The sequence below is a fragment of the Nerophis lumbriciformis genome, linkage group LG10, assembly GCF_033978685.3.
Source record: "Nerophis lumbriciformis linkage group LG10, RoL_Nlum_v2.1, whole genome shotgun sequence".
Lineage (NCBI taxonomy): Eukaryota > Metazoa > Chordata > Actinopteri > Syngnathiformes > Syngnathidae > Nerophis > Nerophis lumbriciformis.
In genome coordinates, this window is record NC_084557.2 from 51,059,885 (window position 1) to 51,075,693 (window position 15,809).

The following is a 15,809-nucleotide window of genomic DNA, read 5'->3' on the forward strand; positions in this document are numbered from 1 at the left end:
CATCACGTGGGGGCATTATCCAGAGGTGTGGACTCGAGTCACATGACTTGGACTCGAGTCAGACTCGAGTCATGAATTTGATGACTTTAGACTCGACTTGACAAAATGTAAAAAGACTTGCAACTCGACTTAGACTTTAACATCAATGACTTGTGACTTCACTTGGACTTGAGCCTTTTGAATTGACATGACTTGACATGACTTGCTACTTTCCCCAAAACCCAAAGATGAAAAAGTTATTCGGGAGCGCTCCGTATTTTTCATTGTGTACTTGTCTATCAGCGTTGCGTGTGTCAGCTGGTGTGGTCTCAGTACAACAGCCAATCAAATTAGATCTACTTTGTTTTCATCACACAGCATTCATCCAATCAAATTGCAGGACAACCAACGAAGAAGACATGTCCAAACCACACGCCAGTGAACAAAAAATGATACCTAAAATAATTTCGTTTGGGTATAAAAATTACGAGGTGGTCAACACAAAACGGTTTGCAGTATGCAACACATGCGGTTCGAAAATTACTGATGGAGAGGCAACAACTTCCAACTTCGTCCGGCATTTGAAGTTGCACAAAGAACGGTAAGTTTTGAATGTAAGATAACGTTTATTGGCTAAGTAACGTGACTTTTATTTGCTGTGTAGTTAAATCAGTGAGGCTGTAAACTCACTGCTAACGTTATAACGTTATTGCAAACACGGGAATCTGTTGCAGTTCACTACATTATTCATACTTTTTGTTCAGTGATTTTTTTTAAGCAGGGTTACGTTAGTCAATATATCACACGTAACGTTAGACGGCGGTCAGCAGCATCGCGTATTTTAGCCACCTAAAAAAAGACAAAAATAGTAAAATAAAGGTCAGTTAAAATGTATACTATATTATGAATAAGTGTACCGTTTTAGCTAGCTTTCTGACATACTGTTGGTTGTTTACCTCAGTGGTCCCCAACCACCGGGCCGCGGCCCGCTACTGGTCCGTGGATCGATTGGTATCGGGCCGCACAAGAAATATATATATATATTTTTTCTTTTTTTAATTAAATCAACATAAAAAACACAAGATACACTTACAAGTAGTGCACCAACCCAAAAAAACTCTCTCCCCCCTTTTGTTCTGGGCATTGAACATGAAGACTCTTCCTTCACTGTTCCGAGTGGCCATGAGAGTCTTGGCAGTGCCTGCCTCCAGTGCTCCAGTGGAGCGAGTTTTCAGCCATGGTGGCATCATACTACGCCCCCATCGTGCACAAATGACTGACAGACTCTTGGCTAATTTGGTCTTTTGCAAATGCAATGCAGCATAGGGCCCTGACATATAAAAAGTACAACTTTTTTGTTATGTTCACGTATATGTCATGTTTTTTCAATGTTAACACTTTTGTACAAATAAGTACATTTGCACTTTATTTTTCAATGTGTTTGTTCTGTAAAGGAATGAGTTAATGTTTAAAATGACTGGTTAATAGTGCTATTATAAAGTGCAATGTCAGCACAATTTTCTTTCCTGCAATTTAAAATGCACTTGTTTTAATAAATAAATACAGCGTTTGAAAAGCATACACAATCTGTGTTAATATATTAGTCTGTGGTTAAAAGGACTTGAAAGGACTCGAAACTCAAAATGCAGGACTTAGGACTTGACTTGAGACTTTCCAGTCTTGACTTTGGACTTGACTCGGGGCTTGCCTGTCTTGACTCGGGACTTGACTCGGACTTGAGGGCAAAGACTTGAGACTTACTTGTGACTTGCAAAACAATGACTTGGTCCCACCTCTGGCATTATCCGCCAAGAAGGTTTAGAAAGCCAACGCGCATAACTTCAAAAAAATAAGGATTTGTACATAATGCTATTTCGGGAATAACACGATCGGTATTTTATGGACCCCAACGACCGCGTTGTATCCAACTTTGAGTGTGTGTGTATGGTTCTGCATGAACACAACAAATTGTCTCATTACTCTATTCAAAAATAGCGACAGCTTTAAAGGTCAGAGAGACTGTGGCGTTTAAAAAGAAAACCTTTTTATTGTGCCGCATCTCGAGACCAGCTGCTGCTGAATAAAAGCTCAGTGTGAAGTGGCTTGGAAAAGGACACTTCTGTCAGTGTGTCCATGATCCATCGTGTGCTACACATTAGCGGAACAAACCATCTGTTACACATCCATCCATCCGTTTTCTACTGCTTGTCCCTTTCGGGGTGGCGGGGGGCAGGCCCGGCCCTAACCAATCTGGCGCCCTAGGCAAGATTTTAGGTGGCGCCCCCCCACATCGGCAGTGAAGTGTATATACTCACAAGAAACCGAATAGCTTTGTCTTTGACCTTTTTTTTTACTTAAATAAAGCAAATTAACAATCAAAATAGTTAACAAGATAAAAAAAAAAATGAATAAATAAATGAATGCAAAAAATAAAAAATTAATATATGAAATACAATATTTTTTACATACATATTGCTTAATTTACATTAATGATGTGCACTTTAACAACTAGGCTTACAACTATACCTAATATATATAAAGGGGTGGAAAAGTGACTATTACCTGCAGGGCAAACATTAGCTAACCAGAAGGCAATAACAATGTAAACAAAAAACACCTGCTTAAAAGATCTAATACAAGGAATGTAAGGTGGGAGTACTGTAATTACCTAACGTTACATTATTATTTTCCATAACAATTTAGCCCCCTCCACAATATTAACCCGACGTTAAAACAGAACTAGCTATTTATTGATTAGCAATTGCCGAATCATGTAACATTAGCTTAATGCTAAAAAGCCAGGTTACTATCACATTCTGTAACAGACAAATAATTTCATGTAGGCTAACGTTACCTACCTGCTACCTCTTGTCTTTTTCTCGTTTCTCCTCCTCTTCTTTTCTCTTTTTTCTTCCCTGGGCACCTGACAGTTTTGGCCGTTTTGACATCTTGTGTTGATTTTTTGATGTGGTGACGTCCAAAAAGAGTCATGATACGGGAAGGGAGGGGGCGCACCGTGCGGGGGGGGGGGATGCGTAATGTTGTAACAAATAATATTTCTATTAAATAGGCTTTACTTTGCATTTTAATTAACGTGGGATTATTTTTTGTATTTAGAAATAATAGTACCAACTTTTTTTTTTTTTTCTCCAACATTTGTGGCACTGGCGTGGCGCCCCCTGATGGACGGCGCCCTTAGCATTTGCCTATACGGCCTATGCCACGGGCCGGCCCTGGCGGGGGGCGCTGGAGCCTATCTCAGCTGCATTCGGGCGGAAGGCGGCGTACACCCTGGACAAGTCGCCACCTCATCCCAAGGCCAACACAGATAGACAGACAACATTCACACACTAGGGACCATTTAGTGTTGCCAATCAACCTATCCCCAGGTGCATGTCTTTGGAGGTGGGAGGGGCCTATCCCCAGGTGCATGTCTTTGGAGGTGGGAGGAAGCTGGAGTAGAACCCACGCAGTCACGGGGAGAACATGCAAACTCCACACAGAAAGATCCCCGAGCCCGGGAATGAACTCAGGACCTTTGTATTGTGAGGCACATGCACTAACCCCTGTTCCACCGTGCTGCCCCATCTGTTACCGTTATGTCTAATTATGTCTCCTGGTGCATCAACACATACCAAAGCCGTCAATCAACAAGACCTCAGCACTCACCTTTGTGATTTGATAGCCATCAGAGTCGAGCTTGAACACGAAATCGCTGCCCCCGACATACATCTCTCCAGACTCTTCATGATAAAATAAAATAGTGTGGTTTTGATGGACTGCGTAGTCGAAACCTCCTCCGATGACATCTGAACGGAAACATGGGGAAACTATCAGTTATTTTAATAAACATTCAAGGATATCAAGTGAAGGTCTGCACAGCAATAGAGACACCTGCACAATCTGATGAGATGCACATATTAATAAATGCACATATTAATAAATATACAAATACAAACGTGATATACAAATAAAAAAAATATTTTTATATATAAACGCGTAATTGTAAATATATTTTTGAGATTTGAAAATAAATACAAATAACATTTATGAATATATAAATGTGACATACAAATAAATCAAGAATTTGTATAAATAAACGTGTATTTCATTCTTGCCAACCTTGAGACCTCCGATTTCGGGAGGTGGGGGCTGGGGGGCGTGGTCGGGGTGGGGCGGGGGGCGTGGTTAAGATATATATAAGAAATACTTGACTTTCAGTGAATTCTAGCTATATATATTTTTTTTATTACATATATATATATATATATATAAAATAAATAAAATAAATACTTGAATTTCAGTGTTCATTTATTTACACATATACACACACATAACACTCATCTACTCATTGTTGAGTTAAGGATTGAATTGTCCATCCTTGTTCTATTCTCTGTCACTATTTCAGAACACACACATTATACAAATATACATTATAAAATCAATAAGAAAACGGGAGCTCTAATTTGGGAGTCTGAATTAGGATCAGAAGTTCCTATATAAACATTGCGCACTCACGTCGCCTTTTTGTATTGATTACTGCAGCTGTGCACTGGATTCATTCACAAATACAAACTACAACTCACAAACACTTTAGAGTTAGGCTCCACCATCAGAATGTGTACTTAAACTTATAAAGATCACATGGATATTATTCAGTGAGTTGATTCACCAAAACTAACCTGTTATACAGGAGGAAAAAGCACACAGGACGTTTCAATTGTTCACAGACTGGTCGCTCTCATCAGAATGACAAGACACTTCCGGTCTGCAGGTGATAGCATTCAATTGGGAAGAAACGCCCTACTGCCCCCTACTGACCAATGTGAATACTGATAAATGTGTAATGACAGCTCCAAAAACGAATTCAAACCACGAAATAAAATAAATAAATCAACACAAAAATGTGACACATTATGGGTGGGTCACATATGCATGTACAGTAGATGGCAGTATTGTCCTGTTTAAAAGTGTCACAACATTGCTGTTTACGGCAGACAAACTGCTTTACGGTAGACAAAAACGTGACTGCTGTTGTTGTGTGTTGTTGCCACGCTGGGAGGACGTTAATGAAACTGCCTAACAATAAACCCACATAAAAAACCAAGAACTCGCCCTCGATCATTAGCTGTTTATATTGTGGGAAAGCGGACGTGTGAACAGGCTGTCAACACGTCACTCAGGTCCGCTTGGAGCTGGAGGGGGCGTGGCCTCCAGCTCCGCCTGAATTTCGGGAGATTTTCAGGAGAAAATTTGTCCCGGGAGGTTTTCGGGAGAGGCGCTGAATTTCGGGAGTCTCCCGGAAAATCCGGGAGGGTTGTCAAGTATGGTGTATTTGTAAATATATTTTTGAGATTTGAATATAAATATGCTTGATTTTGTATTCGTCTTTGTATTGAATTTGCATATGTGGATCGCTTTTTTGCTTTTGTGTCGATGAGACATTCCTACCACAAACAAATAAATGTGACATGTGACTTGAATGTGGAGTTACACACTCCCCTGAACAACCAGCAGAGGGCACTGCAGCCAGAGCGGTCTGGGTCACAGACATGGTCAGACACTGGCGAGCCAATCAGAGGCACACTAGGGAGGGTCATATTACGTCATGACTTTGGCATATTAGGAGAATGAATGAATGAATGAATCAATGAATTAAATAAGTTTATTTGGGTCATATAATCAACCATTTTGTGTGATCAGTTTAACAGTACAGATTATACATATTTAGCAATCATACACATTTACACACAAAGAGAAAAGAAAAAGAATGACCGAAAAAGGAATAGGCTGAAGCAAAGGCTTATATTTGCCTATCTTATACATTCACTGAAAATAAGATTACCTGGAACATCAACATTCAAAAAAATCAATGGGATGAAAGTAATTGTTACTATATTTTTAAATGTTCTATTATTTCACCTTTCAAAGCTTTGTTAAACCTTAAGAAGTACATGTCTTCAACTCATCACTGAGCTTGTTCCACCATTTAACTCCTACAACTGAAATACATTTGCATTTTATATTCGTTCTTACTTTACCTATTTCAAAAATCAATATCCCCGTAAATTATAGTTTTCTCCTCTTAATTTGAATAACCTAAGAATACAAGCTGGAAGGCTGTTGTTCTTCACTCAAAACATAATCTCCATTGTTTTTAAAAACACAATATCTGAACATTTTAGCACATTACAACTTATAAATAATGGATTGGTATGTTCATAGTAGCACGCTTTGTATATTTTTCTAATTACCCTTTTTTGAAGTTTAATTACTGTTTTATAAACATTTCCCCAAACGTCAACACAATATGTTAAATATGGAAAAATAAAAGAATGATATAAAATATGCAGACATTTCTTATTCAGCATGTGTCTTACTTTATAAAGAATAGCAATGGATGTGGATATTTTTCCCTTTATATATCAAATATGCGGTTTCCAACATAATTTATGATCAATTATTATTCCCAAGAACTTAGTTTCATATACTCTATCAATTTCCGCTTGATTTCATTTTAATTTTGCTTCACAATTTGTCCTTGCACCACTAAACACCATCAATTTAGTTTTCTTATCATTTCATGATAACTTATTCAAATCAAATCAAATCAACTTTATTTATATTAACATCAAACCATTTTTTTTAGCTGAAGCAACTCAACCTCAACACTTCCTTCAAGTCTTCTCCTGAACAATATACATTTGTATCATCTGCAAACATAACACATTTCCATTTATTAGATACTGAACAAATATCATTTAAATAAAGTATAAATAACTTAGGTCCCAATACCGAGCCTTGTGGAACCCCACAAGTTACTCTTCCTGGCTGTGATTTAGTCTTATTAATGTCCACATATTGAGATCTATTACTTAAATAACTACTTAACCACTGTTGTCAAACACCTCTTATGCCATAGTTTACAGTTTTGCAGAAGTAAGGAATGATGGATTGTGTCAAAAGCTTTACATAAGTCAATAAATACTCCAACGTTGCTTTTTTTCTATTGCTGTGGCTACGTTTTCTACAAAGTCCATCACTGCTAGGGATGTAGATAATTACTCCTGAAGCCATAATGATGGTCATTCAGTAGCTCATGTTTGTCAATCAACTTATCAAGTCTATTTACAAATAAATTCTCAATAATTTTTGCAAATTGAGGTAGTAGAGACACAGGTCTATAATTTGAGACCATATGTTTATCACCATTGTTATAAATCGTAATACCTGTAGCGATTTTCATTTTGTCGGGAAAAGTTCCAGTTAATAAAGATTTATTTCATACAGGTAAAAGCCAGTAAATTAGAATATTTTGAAAAACTTGATTTATTTCAGTAATTGCATTCAAAAGGTGTAACTTGTACATTATATTTATTCATTGCACACAGACTGATGCATTCAAATGTTTATTTCATTTAATTTTGATGATTTGAAGTGGCAACAAATGAAAATCCAAAATTCCGTGTGTCATAAAATTAGAATATTACTTAAGGCTAATACAAAAAAGGGATTTTTAGAAATGTTGGCCAACTGAAAAGTATGAAAATGAAAAATATGAGCATGTACAATACTCAATACTTGGTTGGAGCTCCTTTTGCCTCAATTACTGCGTTAATGCGGCGTGGCATGGAGTCGATGAGTTTCTGGCACTGCTCAGGTGTTATGAGAGCCCAGGTTGCTCTGATAGTGGCCTTCAACTCTTCTGCGTTTTTGGGTCTGGCATTCTGCATCTTCCTTTTCACAATACCCCACAGATTTTCTATGGGGCTAAGGTCAGGGGAGTTGGCGGGCCAATTTAGAACAGAAACACCATGGTCCGTAAACCAGGCACGGGTAGATTTTGCGCTGTGTGCAGGCGCCAAGTCCTGTTGGAACTTGAAATCTCCATCTCCATAGAGCAGGTCAGCAGCAGGAAGCATGAAGTGCTCTAAAACTTGCTGGTAGACGGCTGCGTTGACCCTGGATCTCAGGAAACAGAGTGGACCGACACCAGCAGATGACATGGCACCCCAAACCATCACCCAACCATGCAAATTTTGCATTTCCTTTGGAAATCGAGGTCCCAGAGTCTGGAGGAAGACAGGAGAGGCACAGGATCCACGTTGCCTGAAGTCTAGTGTAAAGTTTCCACCATCAGTGATGGTTTGGGGTGCCATGTCATCTGCTGGTGTCGGTCCACTCTGTTTCCTGAGATCCAGGGTCAACGCAGCCGTCTACCAGCAAGTTTTAGAGCACTTCATGCTTCCTGCTGCTGACCTGCTCTATGGAGATGGAGATTTCAAGTTCCAACAGGACTTGGCGCCTGCACACAGCGCAAAATCTACCCGTGCCTGGTTTACGGACCATGGTATTTCTGTTCTAAATTGGCCCGCCAACTCCCCTGACCTTAGCCCCATAGAAAATCTGTGGGGTATTGTGAAAAGGAAGATGCAGAATGCCAGACCCAAAAACGCAGAAGAGTTGAAGGCCACTATCAGAGCAACCTGGGCTCTCATAACACCTGAGCAGTGCCAGAAACTCATCGACTCCATGCCACGCCGCATTAACGCAGTAATTGAGGCAAAAGGAGCTCCAACCAAGTATTGAGTATTGTACATGCTCATATTTTTCATTTTCATACTTTTCAGTTGGCCAGCATTTCTAAAAATCCCTTTTTTGTATTAGCCTTAAGTAATATTCTAATTTTGTGACACACGGAATTTTGGATTTTCATTTGTTGCCACTTCAAATCATCAAAATTAAATGAAATAAACATTTGAATGCATCAGTCTGTGTGCAATGAATAAATATAATGTACCAGTTACACCTTTTAAATGCAATTACTGAAATAAATCAAGTTTTTCAAAATATTCTAATTTACTGGCTTTTACCTGTATATAAGTAAACGGCTTCAGGACACAATCCATCACTTCCTTGACAAGTGACATATCCACGTTGTTACCATCGACGGATCTTTTGTTCTTTAACTTTCTGACCACTTCTAACACATCACTTTCACAAACTCCACCAAGAAACATTGCATTTTTAATGTCAGCTGCACGCTGGAACTTTTTCTCATCATTCATATTAAAATGTATAATTTTAGCCAGATTTGGGCCAACATTCTCAAAGAACGTATTGAATTCCTCAGCTATTTCTTCTATATTTTCCAGATGTGGGTCGTAACGCGCTACATTTACTCCGTTACATCTACTTGAGTAACTTTTGGGATAAATTGTACTTCTAAGAGTAGTTTTAATGCAACATACTTTTACTTTTACTTAAGTATATTTATAGAGAAGGAACGCTACTTTTACTCCGCTACTTTTATCTACATTCAGCTTGCTACTCGCTACTAATTTTTATCCATCTGTTAATGCACGCTTTGTTTGTTTTGGTCTGTCAGACAGACCTTCAAAGTGCCTGCCTTACTGGTGACGTTTCACTTCGTTCCACCAATCAGATGCAGTCACTGGTGACGTTGGACCAATCAAACAGAGCCAGGTGGTCACATGACCTGACTTAAACAAGTGTAAAAACTTATTGGGGTGTTACCATTTAGTGGTCAATTGTACGGAATGTGTACTGTACTAATAATAATAAAAGTTCCAATCAATCAATCAATCAAAAGTGTGAAGGAAAAAAGATACTTTTTTATTTCAACCGGACATCCCGTCAAAAGCCTAAAGACTGACCGCACATGAGGACGTTCCTGTCTTCACAATAAAAGTGCCGCTCCATCGCGCCTGCGCTTTCAAAACAAGAGTCTCCGAAAGCCAAACAAGCTAGCAAGCTAAGGAGTTTGACGCCAATATATTTATTGTAAAGTGTATAAAAACGAATATGGAAGGTGGACAAATAAGATGCCAAAAACCCACCACTTTCATGTGGTATTAGACAGAAAAAAGGAACTTTTCTTCTCCTCCATTTGAAAACGTGGACATTATCAGCACTACTGTCTGATTACAATCAATGCAAGTCATCAGAATCAGGTAATACACCAACTTATATTCTAGTCTTCATGAAAGAAAAGAATCTATATGTTAAACATGCATGTATATTCATTAAAACACCTTTAACATGTAAACAAAAACAGCAAAATAAATACATATAAATTATATACTGTATATATCAATGTATATGTATGTATATGTATATATATATATATATATATATATATATATATATATATATATATATATATATATATATATATATATATATATGATATGAGTGTGTATGTTACTGATCAGTTACTCAGTACTTGAGTAGTTTTTTCACAACATACTTTTTACTTTTACTCAAGTAAATATTTGGGTGACTACTCCTTACTTTTACTTGAGTAATAAATCTCTAAAGTAACAGTACTCTTACTTGAGTACAATTTCTGGCTACTCTACCCACCTCTGATATTTTCAATAATTGAGTTGTCATCTTTTACCAAATATGCTGTAAAATCCTTTTCTGCTGGATTTTTAATCATGGTATTAAGCACAAGACCGCGCCGTTTTTGAACCCAGAATGAAATCTTCTAAGTCATGGTCTCAGTGTGTCATGAGTGAACATCAATGATGCAGCCAGAGATCAAGCGGGATCCACTGTAAGTATTACTCATTTGGGATGATTTGACACACATTGCACTGATAAGAGATCAGTATCTACATTGGGACAAGGTCATTAAACGGCATTGATACAATAAAATAAGCAGCTAGCACGGTCTTTCAGATGAACTGGATAAATTAGCATTGTCTGTGACCCAGACCGCTCTGGCTGCAGTGCCCTCTGCTGGTTGTTCAGGGGAGTGTGTAACTCCACATTCAAGTCACATGTCACATTTATTTGTGCATGTGGTTTGTGGTAGGAATGTCTCATCGACACAAAAGCAAAAAAAATCCACATATGCAAATTCAAGCAAGCAGCTCAGTGGCCTAGTGGTTAGAGTGTCCGCCCTGAGATGGGTAGGTTGTGAGTTCAAACCTCGGCCGAGTCATACCAAAGACTATAAAAATGGGACCCTTGACCTCCCTGCTTGACACTCAGCATCAAGGGTTGGAATTGGGGGTTAAATCACCAAAATGATTCCCGGGCGCGGCCACTGCTGCTGCCCACTGCTCCCCTCACCTCCCAGGGGGTGATCAAGGGTGATGGGTCAAATGCAGAGGACAGATTTCACCACACCTAGTGTGTGTGTGACAATCATTGGTACTTTAACTTAACTTTATATTCAATACAAATACAAATATACAAGCATATTTATATTCAAATCTCAAAAATATATTTACAAATTCACGTTTATTTATACAAATTCTGTCACATTTTTATACTTATAAATTCCATCCATCCATCCATCCATCTTCTTCCGCTTATCCGAGGTCGGGTCGCGGGGGCAGCAGCTTAAGCAGGGAAGCCCAGACTTCCCTCTCCCCAGCCACTTCGTCCAGCTCTTCCTGTGGGACCCCGAGGCGTTCCCAGGCCAGCCGGGAGAGATAGTCTTCCCAGCGTGTCCTGGGTCTTCCCCGTGGCCTCCTACCGGTCGGACGTGCCCGAAACACCTCCCTAGGGAGGCGTTCGGGTGGCATCCTGACCAGATGCCCGAACCACCTCATCTGGCTCCTCTCCATGTGGAGGAGCAGCGGCTTTACTTTGAGCTCCTCCCGGATGGCAGAGCTTCTCACCCTATCTCTAAGGGAGAGCCCCGCCACCCGGCGGAGGAAACTCATTTCAGCCGCTTGTACCCGTGATCTTGTCCTTTCGGTCATAACCCAAAGCTCATGACCATAGGTGAGGATGGGAACGTAGATCGACCGGTAAATTGAGAGCTTTGCCTTCCGGCTCAGCTCCTTCTTCACCACAACGGATCGATACAGCGTCCGCATTACTGAAGACGCCGCACCGATCCGCCTGTCGATCTCATGATCCACTCTTCCCCCACTCGTGAACAAGACTCCGAGGTACTTGAACTCCTCCACTTGGGGCAAGATCTCCTCCCCAACCCGGAGATGGCACTCCACCCTTTTCCGGGCGAGAACCATGGACTCGGACTTGGAGGTGCTGATTCTCATCCCAGTCGCTTCACACTCAGCTGCGAACCGATCCAGTGAGAGCTGAAGATCCTGGCCAGATGAAGCCATCAGGACCACATCATCTGCAAAAAGCAGAGACCTAATCCTGCAGCCACCAAACCAGATCCCCTCAACGCCTTGACTGCGCCTAGAAATTCTGTCCATAAAAGTTATGAACAGAATCGGTGACAAAGGGCAGCCTTGGCGGAGTCCAACCCTCACTGGAAACGTGTCCGACTTACTACCGGCAATGCGGACCAAGCTCTGGCACTGATCATACAGGGAGCGGACTGCCACAATCAGACAGTCCGATACCCCATACTCTCTGAGCACTCCCCACAGGACTTCCCGAGGGACACGGTCGAATGCCTTCTCCAAGTCCACAAAACACATGTAGACTGGTTGGGCAAACTCCCATGCACCCTCAAGGACCCTGCCGAGAGTATAGAGCTGGTCCACAGTTCCACGACCAGGACGAAATCCACACTGTTCCTCCTGAATCCGAGGTTCGACTATCCGGCGTAGCCTCCTCTCCAGTACACCTGAATAGACCTTACCGGGAAGGCTGAGGAGTGTGATCCCACGATAATTAGAACACACCCTCCGGTTCCCCTTCTTAAAGAGAGGAACCACCACCCCGGTCTGCCAATCCAGAGGTACCGCCCCCGATGTCCACGCGATGCTGCTACTTATAAATTGTATTTGTATATATTTTCAAATATCAAAAATGTATTTACAAATACGCGTTTATTTATACAAATTATGTATTTATGTGTATATCACATTTGTATTTGTAAAGTTATTAATATATGCATATGTTGATATTTATAAGTTGATGTGAGACAATTCTACTTCCATACAAAACAAACATTCTCCCTCTGCAAATAATTAATCTTAACAGTGTGAGTGTTTCCTAGTAAACAACAATCTGCAGTGAAAATATCAGACTTAGATATTGTATTATTGTACAGAGACTATAATAATAAACCCAATACTGTACATAGCCCTTTTGCATTGCAGCTTTTGGCTTAACAGTGTGAGTGTTTGCTAGTAAACAACAATCTGCAGTAAAAATATCAGACTTAGATATTGTATTATTATACAGAGACTATAATAATAAACACAATACTGTACATAGCCCTTTTGCATTGCAGCTTTTGCATTGGATCTTTACACAAAGTGTCAATTTACCTTTGCGCAGAAGTCTGGGAATATTTTTGGATCCAAATGTCGGAGTCTCCTCTGAGCCGACGAGCAGGATCCTTTGGAAATGACCCAAAAAACACAGGAAAAGGTGAAGACAGCGTGTCATCTTGTGTGTGCAACTAACTGTCTGAGGCAGCACTGACTGACTGACTGCTCTGCCCAACTGACTCACTGAGCCCCCTGCTGCAGGAGGAGGGGAGAAGAAGTCTGGGCGTACTGTTCCTTTAACTAAATCAAATATTTATCCAAAGGGACAAGCGGTAGAAAATGGATGGATGGAAGGAAGCAAAATTCAAGAAGGCGCTACATAATAATTTATAATAATAAATGTGTGTGGCTGAACAGGCTTTGATGTGGTGAGAAGATGAAGTTCATGCAAGTTTAATGTTTGTAAAAGAGCCTTGGAAGAAGAAACCAACAATGACACACTGGAGACACCTTTGGCTTTACTTCTATGGTTGGAGTAGATTAGCTACATTTGCATTTGAAATTGGGTTGAATCTGAACAATGCAGATGTTTATCATTACTATGATATATACAGAGGTGGGTAGAGTAGCCAGAAATTGTACTCAAGTAAGAGTACTGTTACTTTAGAGATTTATTACTCAAGTAAAAGTAAGGAGTAGTCACCCAAATATTTACTTGAGTAAAAGTAAAAAGTATGTTGTGAAAAAACTACTCAAGTACTGAGTAACTGATGAGTAACATACACACTCATATCATATATATATATATATATATATATATATATATATATATATATATATATATATATATATATATATATATACATACATACATACATATACATTGATATATACAGTATATAATTTATAAGTATTTATTTTGCTGTTTTTGTTTCCATGTTAAAGGTGTTTTAATGAATATACATGCATGTTTAACATATAGATTCCTTTCTTTAATGAAGACTAGAATATAAGTTGGTGTATTACCTGATTCTGATGACTTGCATTGATTGTAATCAGACAGTAGTGATGATAATGTCCACGTTTTCAAATGGAGGAGAAGAAAAGTTCCTCCTTTCTGTCTAATACCACATGAAAGTGGTGGGTTTTTGGCATCCTATTTGTCCAGCTTCCATATTCGTTTTTATACACTTTACAAGAAATACATTGGCGTCAAACTCCGTAGCTTGCTAGCTTGTTTGCGCTGGCTTTCGGAGACTCTTGTTTTGAAAGCGCAGGCGCGATGGCGCGGCACTTTTATTGTGAAGACAGGAACGTCCTCATGTGCGGTCAGTCTTTAGGCTTTTGACGGGATGTCCGGTTGAAATAAAAAAGTATCTTTTTTCCTTCACACTTTTGATTGATTGATTGATTGGAACTTTTATTATTATTAGTACAGTACACATTCCGTACAATTGACCACTAAATGGTAACACCCCAATAAGTTTTTCAACTTCTTTAAGTCAGGTCATGTGACCACCTGGCTCTGTTTGATTGGTCCAACGTCACCAGTGACTGCATCTGATTGGTGGAACGGAGTGAAACGTCACCAGTAAGGCAGGCACTTTGAAGGTCTGTCTGACAGACCAAAACAAACAAAGCGTGCATTAACAGATGGATAAAAATTAGTAGCGAGTAGCGAGCTGAATGTAGATAAAAGTAGCGGAGTAAAAGTAGCGTTCCTTCTCTATAAATATACTTAAGTAAAAGTAAAAGTATGTTGCATTAAAACTACTCTTAGAAGTACAATTTATCCCAAAAGTTACTCAAGTAGATGTAACGGAGTAAATGTAGCGTGTTACTACCCACCTCTGGATATATACTAATTTCAAACAATATTTTCAAAATAAAGTGGTAAGGATACATCAAAAAATAATATGACTGTACATTTTTAAATTATTGAATAAAAAGGTAACATGACATATTGTTATTAGAATATATTTATTGTCATTTCAATGTTCCAATTTGAATCAATCTTAATTCAACATTAACTAAGCAGACGAGACCTTCATGACAAGTTGATTTGTTTTTTGTTGCTTACTCATTATTTGCAACACATTCATGGTTGGAAAATCAGTTTTTGTTTTTGTTTTTATTCATTCATTTCTGAAGCATTTAAGTCCCATCTTAAAACTCATTTGTATACTCTAGCCTTTAAATAGACCCCCCTTTTAGACCAGTTGATCTGCCGCTTCTTTTCTTTTCTCCTCTGCTCCCCTCTCCCTTGTGGAGGGGAAGTTACACAGGTCCAGTGGCCATGGATGAAGTACTGGCTGTCCAGAGTCGGGACCCGGGGTGGACCGCTCGCCTGTGCATCGGCTGGGAACATCTCTGCGCTGCTGACCCGTCTCCGCTCGGGATGGTTTCCTGCTGACCCACTATGGACTGGACTCTTACTATTATGTTAGATCCACTATGGACTGGACTCTCACTAATATGTTAGATCCACTATGGACTGGACTCTCACTATTATGTTAGATCCACTATGGACTGGACTCTCACTAATATGTTAGATCCACTATGGACTGGACTCTCACTATTATGTTATATCCACTATGGACTGGACTCTCACTAATATGTTAGATCCACTATGGACTGGACTCTCACTATTAT

At 39.5% G+C, this 15,809-nt stretch overlaps 1 protein-coding gene across 1 annotated transcript in view; it reads right to left on the reverse strand.

Moving 5' to 3' along the window:
• sema7a (semaphorin 7A (JohnMiltonHagen blood group)) overlaps positions 1 to 13,355 on the reverse strand; it is a 68,345-nt gene extending 54,990 nt beyond the window's left edge. Inside the window, exons 1-2 of the mRNA XM_061969454.2 lie at positions 13,215 to 13,355; positions 3,649 to 3,788 (exon numbers count right to left, since the gene is read on the reverse strand). Of these exons, the coding sequence (XP_061825438.2) occupies positions 3,649 to 3,788; positions 13,215 to 13,335 (261 nt within the window). The 5' untranslated portion in view covers positions 13,336 to 13,355. The remainder of the gene's footprint in view (positions 1 to 3,648; positions 3,789 to 13,214) is intronic.
• Between the last annotated feature and the right edge of the window lie 2,454 nt (positions 13,356 to 15,809).